The sequence below is a fragment of the Notothenia rossii genome (assembly GCF_949606895.1).
Source record: "Notothenia rossii genome assembly, chromosome: 3".
Classification (NCBI taxonomy): Eukaryota; Metazoa; Chordata; class Actinopteri; order Perciformes; family Nototheniidae; genus Notothenia; species Notothenia rossii.
This window is the reverse complement of record NC_136901.1, coordinates 5,526,274-5,545,789: the sequence shown is the minus strand read 5'-3', so window position 1 is coordinate 5,545,789 and position 19,516 is coordinate 5,526,274. Positions and strand designations below refer to the sequence as shown.

Here is a 19,516-nt window from a genome sequence, read left to right as displayed (position 1 = left end):
CGTCTCCAGGAAACAGAGGATGGACCAATGAATGAAAACAAACAAAGAAACTACTGTACCTTTTGTAGTTCTGACCCTTCTGACCTCAGCTAAAAACACTTAAACTGATGACTTAAAAATCACTTATATTTTCATTTCACAACTATAGTTTATATAATACCTCTGGAAATAAGAACAGTTCAAACTCTGCACATTTTCTGTAGTGAAGAATTGAAGTTCATAGTTCAGAGGCCAAATGTATTAAAACAAATAATTAAGATATATATATTTTAAATGGCTTAATTTTGAGTAATGTTATAGCCTTTGTTTTAATTTATTTTATTCATACGTTATGTTTATCAATAGTTTCGTTCTGTTTATCTCGTCTTTTTTAATCAAGATGATAGTTTAAAAATGTTAGTAATGTATAAAAAAAAGTGCATTCGATGTTATTCTTTATCATTTCAGCACCGTCTGGATGGACAGCACCACCGGGGAGTCCGAATCTCGATAACACCCCATAAAATACACATACACACACACACAACCAACCATGTAAATGATTTGCAATATCATTCATTGCATTTTCCTCAATTTAATTAACTAAAGTTATTCCTAATGTTGTCTTTGGTGTAACATTACGCCCCCCAAACAAACAAATCAGTAGCCTAATTAACTGAAAACTCCAATCAATTACGCACCGAAAACACTAGAGTGCGCATGCGCTCACCTCCACGCTCAGCCACCACCTGGCTGCTCGTGACGTAGATGAGAGAAAAGCTCCTTTGGTCCGAGCCAAGAAGCTTACTAGTACTCACACAGAGGGGGAGAGAGGAAGAGCAGCCCACCTGTGTGTTTCTGCATGAACTGACTTTGACAACACACACACGCTCCTCCTGTTACTAGTAAAGCCTGTTAGTTCCTATAGGTGAGTTCAGGTTTGCATTTGTTTGGAGCAGCTTTTGTCGGGACCGAGCCTTTTTTTTCTTCTTCTATTATTCAGGAAGAAGAGAAGGGAGGAAAAGTCATGGACAAAACCGGAGAATTAAAAAGAAGTTAGCGTCTACAGTCAAGTCACCTTTTGTAAACGAGGAAGAAGCAGAGGAACAGGATGGGGATGGATTTCAGCACTCTGCGGACCCTCATCAGCAGATATGTGAGTTTTTACTACGTTTACGCACTCCTAAATGTTGCTTATCCAAGCCTCTTCTGTGCAGACTAAAGCCCTTTGCAATGTCACCGAGATAAAAAGAAAACGTGTAAGCTTTTTATCACTATTGGTTTCAAATTCCGCCGAAGCAGCTACTCATCCGGATTAAGTTCGCGAAAGGGAGTGGAAAGAGGCTCGTTGGGAAATGACTGGGGAACTGTCTGAAGCGTGAAAACACCCTGAATCCTGTTATTTTTTAATAGAAAGTTATTGTTTTGTCCTGAAATGTAAAAAAAAAAACAATGGCAGTTTGAATTTAGAGTGCAAGTCTCTTATATGACTCAAAATCCCGTCCAAATATAATTTATTGAGGATTTATTTTTAAATGTCATGGTTTAAAACAACATCATTCTGTAATATTAAAATACAACGTGGTGTAGTATAGTTGTACGGATAAAAGTGCTATGTGGTAGACTAAAACGTTATATTTTTGATTGCGGTTTGGCATACAAGTAATATTTGTTTCTTAGATAGTAATTCAAGTGTTGTAGCACACCATGTTCAAACACACCTGGATCATAACATGAGCATGGCAGTGTAAAAGGTTGAGTCACAGATCATTATCACTGGTTGTAATGCAGACCTGACAGAACATGTCAAGAGCTGCAGACAGACAGCGACAGAAAGAAAGGGGCTTAAATCACTGCACTTTTAGAGCAAATCCAGTGGCAGCTTGTTTTGCATAGTTTGAACTTGTTTTGCATCATTTAAAATGGTTTGAATTGCAAAACTTGTGTGCATATCAGTCTATTTTGTGAATTCTACTACAAATGGATCAGTCAGTCACATGAATTATGTAATCCAGTTGTTCCAGTTGTTTTCTCCCTGCTACTGAAATCGATGGCCAGCAGTGGAGCAGCCGGCCTCTATGGCTGTGAGTTGCATTAGGGCTCCACGGTAATGCGTTTGACAATAATCCACATCAGGGTTAGACCTCGGCTCCACGCTCAGCTGAGGCTCAGACACAGTCTCGCAACTGTTGAAAAGGGCTGGTTAGATAAAGTCCCTGCTGTGTGGAGGGTGAAATGTAGCTTTATAGTGAGCAACATGCAGAGACAAGTCTGTGACTGGAAGGATGTGGGATGCTGATGAGGTCTGCTGCTGTAATTCTTCTGGATAACTGCTTTAGACAAATGGGTTAGGGTTCAATTGATTGCACTGCCGCTGCAAAAAACCCGGATGCAGAGAGGCTGCTTAAGATGAGGATAAGGAACATTCATCTGGCTGTCAATACAGGGCCTTAATGAAATATCCGTCAATACTGCGAGTCAGCTATGATGGAGTATGATCCCCTCTGACCACTCTGTGAATTAGGCTAACTGGAAGTTCAGTCTTCATTTGAATAGCCTATCTGTTTCATAAGAATGAGAGCGTTATAAAGTAAGCATGTTGAGATTTGTCTTTTTATCCGTAAACAAACGGATAGAAGATAAAAGGACTGTGATCACATTTTATGCAGTAGACAATAACTGTACTATTTAGACAATTTCAAATATTTTTTCAGCATTAAAATTAAAGTGATGTCTTAATATACCTGCAGGAAACTTGCTTGATTTATAAACCACTTGGAAAATAAATGAATACTATTATTAACAGGCGGTCTGTTTACTAGTTTCGACATTTGAAAGATTAATAGAATTAGCTAATTTTGACCTTCTCAAACATCAATCATGTGAATCAGATGATCCATAATACATTTTCTCTTCACTGAAAAGGCATGTCAATCATACAAAATGAAATTAGAGTCAAGTCAAATGTACAAAAAATGCATTCAGTGTTTCAGCAATCAACGGAAACTAGGCTGAATGCAATTCCTGAGTTTATAACAATACACTAGTCTGATAGAGTTGAGCTGAGGACACCAGTTATACTCTCAGGGGGTTTCGGTCTCCCCATGTGCAGCAGATGAAGTAAGAAGAAAGGATGTTATGTAAGCTTTTTAAGTGCAACGTGTAGAGTTGTAATGGTTGTGGCTGTCGCTCCTGTCCTGAAGAATGAGAACAAAATGAAATCACAGTGACAAGTACGAGCTACGAGAGCTAGTGTACTCGTACTGTACTCACTCAGCTGATCTCCTTTGTTCTCTTCTCTGGGAAAGTCTAAAAGTATTGTAAATGCGTTATAAATGTACTCTGCGGTGCTCAGTTCAATACTTAAAGCGCAGAGCAGCATTGATAAACGTAGATCAACGATATATGACACCTAACATTCTTTAGCAGATTCCTTTTAACCATCAGATTTATAAAATTACTTTTTCGTTCCTTTTTAAAAATATTTTAAAACAGTTTGCAAAATGTTGACTCGATTAATACATAAAATAGCACATTCTAACAAAAGAAGTGAGATTGGAGATATCTTCGATCTCAATCTGAATCATTGATTTAATCCATATCAAATTGTGATACTTAAGTTGAAAAGGAAATAGAGATCTTGTGCTTCAGTGAGTTTAAAGCCGCCGGGCAGCATTCCTCTGCCGCAGACAAATCTGGATTCCTGGACAGGAAATGCCTCTCCTCTCTCTGTCTGGCTTCCTGCCTTCACACAGTGGATTAAAGGGTTATTAGTGTTCACTATACCCTCACACACTTAATCCATTTTACAGCTATACCCTCACATCCAAGCCATTATCTTAGCTCCTGCTGCTTAATATCCACCATTGCACTTACAACTGATCCGTGCATATTAGGCAGGAATAACGGTTAACAGGGAAGTGGGTGGTGGTATAGTCTTCTCTGTAGTGTAACGGTCACTGTGGACAGGTGCAGTTCAGTATTGCCGGGTGACGCAGAGGGCAGCGGCTCACATGAACTCCTTGGCTTTGTCCACTTGTCAATAATTCATTAGCAGACTGCCTGACAATGTAAGCTGAAGTTTGAACAGCTTCTTATAGAGTTGTCATCAGATAAATGTCTTTAAAAAGTGATCTCGCAGACATCACAAGTATTTAATCCCTTACCACAATCATTGAAGTTTAATTTAAATAAAAATGCTGCTTCAAGGACCCTATTTACTGTTTTTCATACTAATTTAAACTTAATTTAACAAACAAATGTCAATCTGTGTTTCATATTATTATATTCTAACTGTAAACGATAACCGTTATAGTCATGGCTTCATTTGTTGTGTGTGTCAAAAGTGAAATTACATTCCTATTTAGTGCTTTTATTTTGAAGGACTTTTGAAGCGTGCTCCTGTGTGTGTGCCGGCTGCTAATCACTTAACCCCGACCCGTCCATACTGCCCACAATCCCCAGAGTGCACCAGGGTTAACCGCTTTACCTGCAGATTTACGGCTCGCACTGAGCCACTGTCGACTGGCTGCTGCTTCACTTTTAGATCACAGCTCCTGCGTTGTTTACATGAGGAGACAATAAGAGTCACATTTCACTTCATTTTGTATCTTTCTTTGCACTTTTGGATGTTGGTTCTAGTATTACAAACCATTAGACATTTGCTAATGAGCTAACAAATACTACTTTTCACGCTGCCCTTACAGTACGTGCTGAGCTCCAGTAATGGCTTGTATGCGTGTACATTGTGCGTAAAACATTAACAGTGTATTACAGCCCATTGAACAGGGAGGCAGATGATGGATAGCCCCGGGTTAATGGTGCTATCCAAAGAGACGTTGTTTGAACTTGGGTCATCATAATAACTTTGGGTTGAAAGTGCTGAGAGGGGCAGGTGCACCTTAATGTTCTCTCTGTCTGAGGGGAGTGGACGCAGCATTCCCCGGGGTCCTCCCGTCAGAGAAGGGGGAGAAAAGTGGAGTGAGAGTACACCCCCTCTTCCTAAATGCTGACTCTGCACACATCCCCCTCCCTTTTCACCTCTCTTTGCTTTTTTGTTCGAAGTCATCATTGTAAAACTATTGATTCATTGGATTATTGCACTCGCCTCTCACAGGAAGTAACATTTTGCCGACTTGCAAGAATTGTCAGAATCAGTCACGCTCTTCCCGTTAGTGGTATTAAATCTAGGCGTGTGGTGCAGTGGGTTGTGCGTTGGTGTTCGGATCAGGGGGTCACAGCCAGGTTCAAACCCCACTGCAGTCAGCATGTCGTTGTGTCACTGAGACACTTCACCCCAAATTGCTCCTGTGGGGATTGCCCACAGTATTGAGTATGTAAGTCAAGTTACATGTCATGTGATCTAGGGCTTCACCTGTCATTATTCACCCCCATTCTCACTCAGCTACACTGGCTTCCTGTACGCTACCGCATTGACTACAAAAACATTCTACTCACATACAAAGCTCTCCACAACCTAGCCCCCGTCTACACCACCGACCTCCTTCAGGAGTACACCCCCTCCCGCACACTCCGCTCTTCGTCCGTAGGACTTCTCACCGTCCCAAGCTCTCGCCTCAAAACCATGGGTGCTCGAGCTTTCAGCTGCTCGGCTCCCAGACTCTGGAACTCCCTGCCACTACACATCCGACAGTCTGATTCCATAACAACATTCAAAACCCAACTCAAAACCCACCTGTTCAAACTGGCATTTTCTTTATACCCTGTACCCTGTGTCCTTCTGTGTCCTTCTGTAGTCCATTTCCTGTTGTTTGTCTTGTCTTACCCCGGCTGATACTTCACTAAATCCACAGTTTTAATTGTTCCCTATATTGCCCCTATGTCAACACTTGAAATTCCTCCCATACAAAACAAATGCATCTTTCTTGAAGTTCCAAAGCATAGACAGACTAAAAGCCAAAGTAAGGCATTTCACTAGAACTCGAATACAAGACACAAAAAAGCTATACATTGTATTAACATGTGTGTGACTTTGAATCGAGACAGAGCACTTAAACAGGTAAGGTGTGAAAGGCGCCCCCCAAAATAAATGTTAAAATAATAATTGTTATTATTGTTTAGTCTATAGAATATTAGAAAATAGTTTAAAAAGTTGATCCCAGCGTCTAAAGATCAAAGAAAGTGTCTTTACAAATCCTATTTTGTCATTCAAAGCCCCCAAACTATTGACTCAATATCATATAAAAGAAGTTAAGACATTGTTTCCTGCTTTTTATATATAAAATATTAAAGGTTAAAAGAATGCAGTTGTTGAATCAGACGTCTATCAAGGCTTTATGCTTTTATTCTGGCTGTGTCTCTCTCCGTAGCATCTTTTTTTGTACATTCTTTACAGTTTTGCAACGATGTAACACTCAGACTGAGTGGAAAGCAGTATCTGTAGTCACAGGATTGATTCACCTTGAACGTTTCTTTGACTTTTTGTAAGAAACACTTTCATATTTGAGTGTGTTCCTTCCCAAAAAGCCGATTCACCGCAGAATATGGAGCTCCTGAGGCTGAGATAAAAGCTTTTCAATGGCCTCCAATGGGAGCACTTGTGAAGCCACTTTTGCAGCGAGCGCTTGTACAACATCTTATAAAAAAAGATCCCCTGTCTGAAGATGCATTTGTTGCTAAGCGACAAAATACAAACCGTTTTTTATTATTGCCTGGAAGTGCAGATGATGCATGCCGGTTAATTGCCTGTGAGCGTTCAGTATTGAGATGAAACTGCTGAGCACTAAAGGGATTTCCAAAGCAAGCAAGTTGTGTACCCGAAACAACATCGATTAGTCTGTAACATTATCAACGTTAGAGGACTGTGAACGTCTCTAACACGCTGTCAGGCTGTCAGAGTGATGTAACACTGAGCTTAGGTTACACATCACTGCACTTGATAGAATTGAGATGGCATGTTGTGGCGTTAGAGTAAAAGTGGGCTTTTTAGACGTTTCATTTTTTGGGGTTTTTCACGTGGCTCGACGACCACTACGTTTATTCCGTTTGGATCTTGGGTCAAAACGATGGAATGGTGCGGGATACAAGCCTGAGAGTCATGTTGGAAATGGTTTCTACAAAGGCTTCTGAGAATTTGGTGTCAGTTTCTCATTTAAAAACCAGACAGGAAGGAGAACAATATTAACAACAGAACTACGATCACATATATATGTAGTAGTCTGAGTGCATCAGAGTAAACCCAGATGACCTCTAAACCCTTTTTAAATGTGCTTTGTGTAGCATTTTGACATGAATAAATAATCAGCACATTAATATTTGAGCGTAATTGCCACAAACGAAAGAGACAAAATGTGCAACCCAGCAGAACTTTTTACATCGTGTGTCATCAGGTCTGATTAGGCAGTATAGATTTACAGCACAAAGGCAAGTTTCACAATGTATACTAGCTTTTTACTATGTATTTTAAATGAGGATCGTCTTTAGACGTGGGGGCAGTAAATGTAGGAAGGCATCATGGATTTTGTGCAACAGCGTTAGTTTTTTTTGAGTTTTTCTTTTTTACCGTTATGCAACATTTTGTCTTTTGAGTAGTCTTACAAACGAACATACACTAAATACGACTGCAGCAGCACCTTATAAATAGCTGATGGAGCAGAAGCTCAATGGTACGACTGGCTGTCTTCCAGGATGCGTGCATCACATTAGCATAGTGTTCTTCAATGGTGTAGAGTTTAAAGGGGCCCTATTATGCTCATTTTCAGGTTCATATTCTATTCTGTGTCTCTTTCTTTTATCAATGATTTGTCCTGCAGCAGTCGGTCTCACTGAGTGCATTAATGGTCATAGATGATGTGTTCTTCATTTGCTGTAAAGTGTGAGGATCTTAGATCTCAATACTTCCACCATGTGACCGGTCTCATGAGGGCCACATGATGCTTCCCCTGATCCCTCTTGATGTATCCTGTGATCTCCCCTCCCCCTGAGATGAGAAACACACACTTGTTGCCACCACTTTCAGGAATGTAGGAAGAAATAGTCAGAATTGTTTTCAGTTGTAGTCAGTGTGTCGCTTTCCTTGTTATGACAGTCATATTTATTTCAATGTACTTGTACTGTACTTGAGAAATTCAATTTGTATATTCAGTTTGATCTCTTCTCCAATATGAATTTATAATCCACTGCCCTTTTATCAATACTTCTCCTTTTGGTACTTATAAGTATATTTTGATGGCAATGCTTTTACACTTGTAATGTTTTAAATGCAGGATACTTGTAACGGAGTATTTCCACACCGTAGTATTGCTACTTTAACTTTACCACATGATCTACTTCTCACACCACTGTCAGAGTCATAAGGAAAGAGGAAGGAGGGACAGAAATAATTAGCGGATGGTGGAAGAGAGATTAAATCTTAAGAAACAGAGGATGATTCAGTCGGTGAGATATAACCGTCAGCACTAGAAGTGACTCAGAGGAAAGGGAGAATGTTATCCTCGTGGTTGTCGAGGAGATAACGAGAACAAACTGACCACATAGTGATTTCTCCTCTCCTGTAGTGTGTGTTTGTCTCCCGAGGTGACATTAAAGGGCAGCGCGATTCATGGGGACATGTGGCAATGAAACGCCACCAACCGAACAGGGAGCTCAGATGGAGGAAAAAACTCCACAAGGCACACGATAAATAATACAAGAACAGAACTCACTTTTCTGCAGTTTGGACTTCTTAGTATTGCTTGTTAAAGGTCGAGCACACAAGTGGACACAAGATAGTTTGCTGGCTAAGGACATCAGGTAGTAGCTTGTCGGGGTCTATCACCTCTTTGGAGTCAATGCTATAGGGAGAGGCGTTAAGGTGCCTTGCTTGTTGTGCAGAGTGTTGATTACTCTCTTATGGGTGAGAGATCTTCAGAGTTGGTTAGTGGATTGTTTTCGAGTCTTTGCTCCAGAAGTTTCCATTACGCTTGTGTCTCGGATATTTTTCTTCGACCGGCAGCCTGTTGGGAAATGCTACTAATTGAAGAAGAGCATTTTAAAGTTGATTTAAACTGAGTGGAAACAAAGAGAGAGACAGATTTAGAGTCCTTGGAGAGGAACGCGTCTACGAGGAGCCACCAACAAGACAAACAGACAGAACTAAAGTGGAGATGGAGACAGAGAAAGGTCGAACGGAGAGGAATAATCACACAGAGTGGGCCTTATAGTTTTTATTTCATTCCATCCCCGGTGTTGTTATTGACCTTGCTCCACTCTGGCATAGTTTAACTTGGATCATAGTTACCATAGAGCTAATGAAGGCAACTGATCACACCCGGCATTTGGCTTGTTATCAAAAATGTTGCAGGCAATTTGTATTGATATCAGTTAACAGTGTGAAAGTGAGTTTCTGCAATTCCCATCCAACTTGTGGCAGCTTGAACTTTACTGTCTGACACCGTGGGAACAAAACGAGGAATGCATGAGACATGTTTTCTTGTAACGATTTCTAATACAGAAGGACTTACATGCTGCCAAATTGATAATGAAAGTGTGTGTGTGTGTGTGTGTGTGTGTGTGTGTGTGTGTGTGTGTGTGTGTGTGTGTGTGTGTGTGTGTGTGTGTGTGTGTGTGTGTGTGTGTGTGTGTGTGTGTGTGTGTGTGTGTGTGTGTGTGTGAAAAGGGGGGGAATGATTACCGGCAACACTAACAGTGTAATGACCACCATTAAGTAGCCGTCTCCCAACAGGACTAACATTAGGGAAGTGCTCCCATTAACAAGAAGCAGATATACCGAGAAGAGGGAAAGTTAGAAAATAAACACATTAAAAAAAGTATTGAAAGCATTTTGGTTGCTTTCTCTGGGAGAAGAGAAGACACTTTGCTTCACAGCAGGAAGGGACAACACAAACAGTGGATCAGCAGCTGACGGGATTATCAGCAGCATCCAAACAGCTGAAACTCGAGTGACTCTAACTTAGTATAAGTTTTCATTTTGACCGACATATTGAAATAAGTATTCAACTGACTAAAACACCTTTCAATGGCAGAGTTATTAGAGCGCTCAGTGTCCACAGATCAATGCAGACACGTCGTGTGACCTGGGCACTCACACAAACACACACATGTTTATCTGAAGAGTGTCTTTGTTACAGATGCATTTAAGCTTCAGTTACTTCATTATTTTTGATAATTGCTTGGATTGGAGTGTGTTTCTTTATACTGCTCATCAGGATATCCAAAGACGGTATGCACCATGTTTGTTATTTTGAGTTGTTTTTAAATGCTGGCAATTCTAGGGGCATTCATGGTGAGCTGAATCATTGGCATTTGTTAATCTACGAACTGCTGAATAGTGAGAGATTGAAAAAGCTTCCAACTGTGCAGCTTTGGAAACGGAAATGATCTTATTTAAATGGACTGTCCACCTGAGCTTTGTTAGCTACAACCTGGTAACTTACTGACTTCCTACTGTAATAAAACCCTTCTCATGTGTGACCTTTCACCCTCAAGCCTTTACCACATATGTGACCTGAATGCAGCATTAGGTCATGTCAGGGGGGATCATGTGATCGTTCTGGGTCATGTGAGTATGAGCAGTGGGTTCATTCCCTTTAAATGCAAAGAATGCTTATCCCGAGGAAATCCACAACAATGGTGTCCTTTCTCAGCTGTGAGTGGGTAGCCTATTAGCCGCTCGGCCCCCCCGTATTGCATCTATCCTGCAATATGCTGCATCCACTTCATTGAGTGCAATAACGGCTCAAAGCAGCTTACTGCCATTAGAGTAGCTCTCAATGGAGACGTGTGAAATCTGAATCAATCACAAGACTTTATTTATGGCGGGGGGTATTGTGGCTGTTGTACATCCTGCATCCAGCACCAGTATCTTACTGTAGGTCAGGGGTTCCCAAACTTTGCCATGCCAAGGACCCCCATATAGCATTATCCTCTGGCGGGGACCCCCCTGTTGCAATTTTTAAAAAAATGAGTACATTACGATGGAAAATATGACAACTTAATCATACAGCTAAATACATTTTCTTAATATATATTTTAATTAATAATTAATAATCAGTTATTCTTCTAAAATAATATTGTATTTATCTTTTGTTTGTCATTCATTACATTGATTGTGTCTTCTGTTATAAACATTCTTAACACAATGTCGTGGCTTCCTTCCTTGTTTTTCCATCAAGCCACTAGACGCCTTAAACAGACAGTTCTAACCCGTTTCTTTCCTTAAAGTACTCACAGTTTGAAGTGTTGCTTGGCCTCCGATGGTTTAGAAGATGTTGCCATGTGTTTGCTCAAAAATAAAATAACGAACTTTTGCACATAAAAAATAGGCCTTTACAATATTCAAAAGAAATAGGCAAAAATAAAACAAACAACTTAGGTATTCTTTCTTTCTTGATAATGCTTATAACTTCACAACTTAAATGGTACTTGTACGGTTCGTGTGCACGTATACGGTACGAGTACGAGTATGTTACGTTACGGTTAAAAACTGTTCCTCGACGGCGTCTCTCAACAGGTTGCCCATCACTGTGGCGTTAGCACAGGTGCCGTGGGAATTGTAGTCCTTTATAGTGCGTTGACTACAGACGTCACCATTAGGTGGCCTTTCTTATCAAATCAAAATACTGGCTCTAACACACAATATTAAACAGTAATATCAACAGTAAACATATTTTTAAAGCATTTTTAAAGTGATTTCTGTCTTTATAATATTATATAATTTTGAACAGTATGAACAATTAGCATTTTTGAAAGCTATTTAAATAAAATATTCAACAGTAATATTAACAATAAACATATTTATATTCATATAAACAACAATATTTGCTACATCCGTGCTCTCATCCAGCTGCAGACATATTCACTAGCTCTCACTTGCTCCAAAAGCTGAGCAGATTATCAGTTTCACTCTCAGTAGCGGCAGCTCGATTCTGATTGGCTTGAAGGGCGGTCGTGTGATTTAAAAACAAAAAAATAAAATATTAATAAATATTAAAAGATTGGCACCAAAGGACACATAGATTGATAGATATGCAGTTATTAATAACATCAAAAAAATAAAATAAATAAATGTAACCTTAAAAAAAGAAAAAAATTCCCCTTAACCTCAAACTTTGCGTGACCCCCCTGGTGCCCCCTGGCGGTCCCCCGGGGGGTCGGGGCCCCCACTTTGAAAAACACTGTCTTAGGTCATGACAGTGGTAACTTTGATCTGGAGCAACAGTAGATGCAGCAGTGTGCTACAGCAGTTCCCTTCTGAGACCTCCTCTGTATAAACCAGGCTAATGAATTTCTCTGCATACCTGACAGAAGGCCAGGAGGTCACTCCTTTCCTCTGAGATGAAACAACCTCTGTGTGAAACTACATGATGATTTCTAACATGTATCTGTGTTAGAGGAGATTCAACTGTATTCATCCCATTAGAGAACCACAAGGAATAAGAGATCTATTTAATCTGAGAGTATCAAGCCACATTGATTTAAATTAGACCATTACATCAGCATGTGTGACGCTAAGCAGCTGCAGAGTGACCTACACCGCTTTGCTGCAGTCTACCTGCACCTGGAGTCCTGTCACTTTGATTTATTTCCCCGTTACCCGCCACTCCCACATCCTATTGTGACTGTGCATTGGTTTGATCCAGGTGTGTTAGTATGGAGTGTGTTGCATAAACAACCTTTGATTCATGATTAAGGAAATTCAATGGAAGCTTAGGAGGATCAAAATGTTACTCATCAGACGATTACTCAGATGTTATTGACTCCCTGTACTGAAATCACGGTAGTTAATGCCAAGTGAACAAATTAGTACTAATAGGAGGAGTAGTTATTGTTGCGTATGCTTCCAGTATAGTCAAAGGAAGAGGGCGTTGGAATATAAGTATGAGTACTTAAAGTAGTTATTATAGCGGTCTTATTAAAGCAACATGAACTAACACTAACACTAACAGTTTGCGTCATAGACTGGTATTGATTTAACTGGTTAGTATTCTGCCTGTGTGTCTTTGTGTTTACTTCACACACATCGACAGTATCACAATAACAGCTTTTTATTCAGACTTCTTCTCGAGTTTGAAGGTGTTTCATTATTTCCCCTCCCCCATCTGGCCTGCATGTAGTGTCTCCTATTCTATACCTGCCAGCCAGGAACATAACTGTTATCGTGTGAAATGCATTACGGTTCATGTCACTTCGTTCCTTTCAGGTATTTGTTGGGACACGTAAAATAGAGGTGTGACTTCTGGGGATTTGGTCTGTCTCCCTGGACGCTATTTTCTTGATTTTTCATGTGCGGTTAGTGATAAAAGGGAACAGGTTTTGTCTGACAAATTCAATCCTTCCCTTCCCTCGACTGTAAATACTCCCTGACTGCTCTCCTCTCGTTGTGAAGGCACTTGGTCTGGTCTCAAATGAGGCTGAGCAACAGATGGGGAGCACAGCTGGTATTTAGGGTTGCACTGGCAGGTTAAACACACACACACACACACACACACACACACACACACACACACACACACACACACACACACACACACACACACACACACACACACACACACACACACACACACACATCTCTCTGCAGTGTGGATGTACACTTTGCAGCAGATTCTCATGTTCCCAGGCCGAGCAGCATGCATATAACACAAAATAGAACGTGTTCGCTGCTATTTCCAACCTGCCCCAGTGCCTGTTTTTAACTTTGAATCCATCGGGAGCAGCCACAAAGAAAGTAGTGACTTTGGAAAACGCTCCTAAAGCACTACCGTGTTCTAAATACTGAGAATAAACGGCTAGCAAATCACGACACGCCTACATTTATCCCTCGACCCTTATAGCCAAAACATTCTTTGTCTGTGTTTAAGGTGATTTAGTGATTTCTCTTATCTCTGCAGCTCAGTGGCAGCAGACAGATATCACTTGTGTTTGCACCTGATCCCTGATATATGACACAGTACTTTTAAGTGAAAGTGTGTGTATGTGTCAGCGGTATCTCAGAGAGCAGGTTGTCGTCCGTGGGCTATTGTTGAGACTTATTTTCAGCCACCTGTTGCAGCGGGAGATAAAATACACTGGGGTTTGGTCATCGGTCGTACAAAACAGCTCAGCATTTTACAGGTGTGTGTGTGTGTGTGTGTGTGTGTGTGTGTGTGTGTGTGTGTGTGTGTGTGTGTGTGTGTGTGTGTGTGTGTGTGTGTGTGTGTGTGTGTGTGTGTGTGTGTGTGTGTGTGTGTGTGTGTGTGTGTGTGTGTGTGTGTGTGTGTGTGTGTGTGTGTGTGTGTGTGTGTGTGTGTGTGTGTGTGTGTGTGTGTCCTGCTCACAGTAAATGTTATCTTTACATGCCAGGCATCATTCAGCACTATTAAAGCAGAGGTGAAATGTTATGGTTTTAAATCAGACATTTCCCAAAATGTTACAAAACCTTATTATTAATAAGATAAATTAAATCCCAGCAAGGACATTCAGGTGTCATAGCAACAACAGTAAATCAGGAATATGTTAAATTGAATGAAAGGTTTTTTTGTGCCGGTGTAATCATGTTTTTACGGATGTATCTGCATTTTTGGAAATTAATTGGCACAAACAGAGTGCCTAGTCAAATTAGACATTTAGAGGATTTCTTCAAACTTTTCTGTGTCCCTCCGATCAGAATGTCTTTTTTGGTAGGGAGAAAATAATCAGATTAAAATTAACGCTGCTTTTCTTCCCTGGCTGTATCCTACAAACACTTCCATGTAATGCTCAATATATTCATTGTATTTCCTTTTACTCCAGCTGGTAGAGGAGTGAAGGGGGTAGCTGCTTGTTTCAGGAAGTGTGTGTGTGTGTGTGTGTGTGTGTGTGTGTGTGTGTGTGTGTGTGTGTGTGTGTGTGTGTGTGTGTGTGTGTGTGTGTGTGTGTGTGTGTGTGTGTGTGTGTGTGTGTGTGTGTGTGTGTGTGTGTGTGTGTGTGTGTGTGTGTGTGTGTGTGTAGGTGGGTCAATCTCTTCCTGTTTACAATATGCTCCTCTCTTCCTGGTCACCGTGGGGCTTCAGTTTCTGGCTCTGCAATGCTGTGTTCAGGTCCTGTGGGAACAATGATTGTTATTTTGAAATCGCCGACCTACTGACACACTTAAGTTGAGCTTTGAGTCATTAAGATTGTTGGAGTTTGAAAGTGAAATGGTCTGATGTATCAATGTAATGCATTTAAATATAACTTTAAAATAGTTAGTTTCAGTTCTGTAAAACATGTGCACCTGTTTGCACATTCAGGCTTCCCCTTAAACATGACCTTAAAAAACCTTCAAATCCTCCCTAAAAGTAGTACATTATTCTCAGATAGGAAGACATAAAACAACCAATTGACGAGAAGAATAGTCTGCAGATCTAAATTGATCCCGCGGGGCAGAGACCCCAGAGGTTAATGCTCTCATACATGTTTGATGTTGCAGGATGCGAGATCCCTAAAAGGCTCCCGGCGCATTCCACTAATGTGGCTTTAAGGGAAATGGATGTGGCTGCAGAGTGAGACAGACGGAGATAAAGCTCTCCGTCCCTCTCTCTTCTGACCACAAATGTTTCCCTTCCAACTATAAATACCCCCCTGAAACCGGCCGCGTCCTGCAACCCGAAACGCCGCTAAAAGTGATTATCAGAGCCAGAATAGCCCGAAGTGTCCGGTTACATCTAAAGGCTGAAGGCCCGGGCTAACACAGGGCAGCGTTATTTCATAAGCCCAGCTATTGTTTGTGATAGCTGCCTTTTTATCCGATTATACACAGAGAGGCTTTCATGTAAAAAGCTTGAAGGGGGATGAAAGTCGAAAAATCGATAGGAGAGAGATCGTCTGCTTAGAGGCCATCCAGGTTGTGGTGAGAGTCGGAGAGGAAAGAGGCGTGAAAACCAATAAAGCTGCTCCAAGAAAAACAAGGGAAGTGATGACAGTGAGAGGAGCCCACTGAGCCATCTGTCTCCATTACCTCCATTTGATCGGCACTTAACAGACAGTCATGTTATAATCATAAGGTGCATCATCACTGTGTGAGTCAGCAGGGTTTCTACGTGTACATGGCTTCAAGTTGTAGCTGAAAATGTATTTTTGACCATCTTTATCAACTGATGACATCATTGTCAGCCAATCATACCCAAAAGAGATGAACTCCACCTGTAGGACAAACAGATTATTAAAATATTAATGAAATAGTGAACAACTGATTTGTTCATCTCTGCAGCTCTTTTTCAGATACGACCCTTGTCATCTCCATAATGCAAAGTGTATTTATGCTCCTCTGGGCTTCCTGTATATGCATGGCTCTCTTCCATGATGCAGTCGACTAAGAGGAAGTGTGTTGTAAAAAAAAGAAACCGTGTTAGGTGAAGCAGACGGAGCAGGCAGGTGGGAGAAAAGCAGGAACAGTGTGTGGGCGAGAGTTGGAGAGCCCTCCATGCTCTCTGGTTTTCATCAGATTTCTGTCACTATCCTCCCTGGTATGATAGATGTAATGCAGGATGAGTGTTAATGCATGCTGGACTCAGAAGGTGAAGAACAGAGCATAGAGAGAGGGACACAGAGAGGATTAACTGTACCTTTTAAGATATCAATTTGTATTTGCACGCCAATCTTTCCCTTGCTCTCACTTTCCCTATATTTCCACAATTTGCTCTCCTTATAAATAGTTTGAGGTCACAGGATATAAATAGATCTCCATTTCAAACAAGGTAATCTTAGAGGTGTGTGTGTGTGTGTGTGTGTGTGTGTGTGTGTGTGTGTGTGTGTGTGTGTGTGTGTGTGTGTGTGTGTGTGTGTGTGTGTGTGTGTGTGTGTGTGTGTGTGTGTGTGTGTGTGTGTGTGTGTGTGTGTGTGTGCCAGACAGACAGACAGACAGACAGACAGACAGACAGACAGACAGACAGAAAATGGGCCATGCTGCCTCTTGACACTCAATCTCATTCACCAGCCACAGATGTGTGTCTGTGTCTGTGTCTCGCCTCTCGCTCTGCAGATCTATATGATCAGGTGCTAAAAGATGGCCGCTGCATACTATGGCAAGAAAGCCCTCTGGACGAGATTCAATCTGGTGTTCAACTAAAGCTGTTCTCATTTCTAAACATCACAACTACAAATGAGAAATCTTGCAAAAAATGCATTTAAAAGCCCCTCTATCACAGGAGTGAGTTATCAAGATAAAACGGAATATATGTGAACCAAAAGAGATCCACTTTACTAGATCCGCTATTTGTGTATGTGTGGTTGTGCGTTTGTGCGTGTCCAGTCCTGCCTGAAATACTTTATTCTCAAAGCTCTTACTTGAGCGTTTGAGTATACCACACTTACTGTATAACTAAGAATGGCCTTTTTTTATCAGTAAAAACTAATACAAATACTGATTGCATCTTTAATATTGCAGCGATTAAAACAGCAGCAGGACAATCAGAGGCAAAACAAAGACATGTCAAAAAAGAAGAAGCTTGCATGAAGCATATACATACATACATACATACATACATACATACATACATACATACATACATACATGCAAGTGTGTGCATGTGTGAACATGTGTGTTATATGCATTCCAGTCTGAGTCACATGCAGGTCCGTGTATCCGTGGTAACAAAAGCTCTCATTGGTGCAGAAATTACTCATTCATTCTGACTCTGTAAATGTACGAAACAGTGTGTCACGCTGTAGTCAGTGTGTGTGTGTAGGAGTGTATTCATAGGGTGTGTGTGTGTGTTTACGATTTTCACACATTCAGTCATCGATTTGCATATGTTGGATGATTTATTTTGCTTTATGGGGCTGTAAACTGACATGAAATGAAACTCAACAACTTCATCACCAACACACACACACACACACACACACACACACACACACACACACACACACACACACACACACACACACACACACACACACACACACACACACACACACACACACACACACACACACACACACACACACACACACACACACACACACTCACACTCACAAACTTGTCCCTCCCTCTCTTTATTTTGCAGTGTGTTGGTGAGGAGAACTGGGTCGACAGCCGGACGATTTACATCGGCCACAAGGAGCCTCCCCCAGGAACAGAGGCCTTTATACAGCAAAGATTCCCCGACAACAGAATAGTTTCCTCCAAGGTCAGCACACACACACACACACCCACACACACACCACACACACACACACACACACACACACACACACACACACACACACACACACACACACACACACACACACTCACACTCACACTCACACTCACACTCACACTGAAATAGCAGACAGTGCATATAAAAAGACAGGAAAGGAAACAACAAGCTTGTGTTATTGTGTGAGTGAGTTATTCCTGTAGCAATAGAACATACAGTAGCAGAGTGGGTATTATATTTTGAGGAGGTTACATAATAAGACTCTCTATTTATTAAATAAAATATGTTTAGCCATCTTAGCCAGTTGTTTATTAATATTTTTGTTCCGTCTGTCAACAAAAAATACAGACAGAACAATGTTTTTTAATGGTTGTTGTTTATGATAGTTTATATATGCTTAGTGTTCTGATTTTAAATGTATTTTATGTACATTATTATTTCTTCCAGTACACATTTTGGAACTTCGTCCCAAAGAATATGTTCGAGCAGTTCAGGAGAGTCGCCAACTTCTACTTTCTCATCATATTTCTGGTTCAGGTAAAAGCTTTGACTGTAATTAGCTTGAATGTTGTACTTACTACAAGATAAAGATGGACATTAAGCTCATCAATATGTTTGTACTTCATATTAAAGTACATCTTTGTAAATTACTTTTTTTTAGCTATATGTGACCTCTGCCCTAAATTCCCTCTGTCACTTCAGTTGATAATCGACACTCCCACCAGCCCCATCACCAGCGGGCTGCCGCTCTTCTTCGTCATCACCGTCACCTCCATAAAGCAGGTGAGACCCAAACCTTAGCGACTATAAATTCATAAATGGAATTCGATATTGACGTTAAACCCCTTTACGCAGTGGTGTAGTCGGGAGTTTTTTACTGGGTGGACGGGGCGGGGGGAGACACTATGGATGCGCTCGTGAACTGTCAACGGGGGGGGGGGGGGGGGTTTGCACATTATGGACCTCTTTGTGGCCTGTCAGCTCAACATGATGCTGTTTAAACAATATTCATGTTTGTGATATGTGTAACGTTGCTGCCTTCTTGGCCAGGTCAGCATTGAACATAACATTTTAGCTCAATGCTTTTATCTGGTTAAATAAAGGTTAAATTAAAAATTAAAAAATATTAATAAAGGGCGGTGCCGGCCGTCAGCGAACCGATCCGGCCTTTTTGCACGACTGTCACTCAAATGCGGGACATAGTCTCAATTTGTTGGACGCGGGACAAATAAAAAAAAAAATGCTGTGTGTGCAGTCCTGCCCAAAGCGGGACACCTGGTCACCCTACACACACACACACACACACACACACACACACACACACACACACACACACACACACACACACACACACACACACACACACACACACACACAGTGCTGCCTGCCCCTCACACACACGCTTCAAATCAAGTTGCATAAATGCTTGAGTTACG

The 19,516-nt window shown here is 41.1% G+C and overlaps 1 protein-coding gene across 5 annotated transcripts in view; it reads left to right on the top strand.

Moving 5' to 3' along the window:
- Positions 1-753: 753 nt before the first annotated feature.
- The window catches only part of atp11a (ATPase phospholipid transporting 11A), a 37,413-nt gene continuing 18,650 nt past the window's right edge, over positions 754-19,516 (top strand). For 2 of the 5 annotated variants that reach the window (XM_079671918.1, XM_079671917.1), the window contains exons 1-4: positions 754-1,135; positions 17,946-18,068; positions 18,528-18,617; positions 18,783-18,863. In XM_079671918.1, coding sequence (XP_079528044.1) covers positions 1,091-1,135; positions 17,946-18,068; positions 18,528-18,617; positions 18,783-18,863 — 339 coding nt within the window. In that variant the 5' untranslated portion in view covers positions 754-1,090. The remainder of the gene's footprint in view (positions 1,136-17,945; positions 18,069-18,527; positions 18,618-18,782; positions 18,864-19,516) is intronic. The other 3 variants (XM_079671915.1, XM_079671919.1, XM_079671916.1) reach the window with 3 other exon arrangements.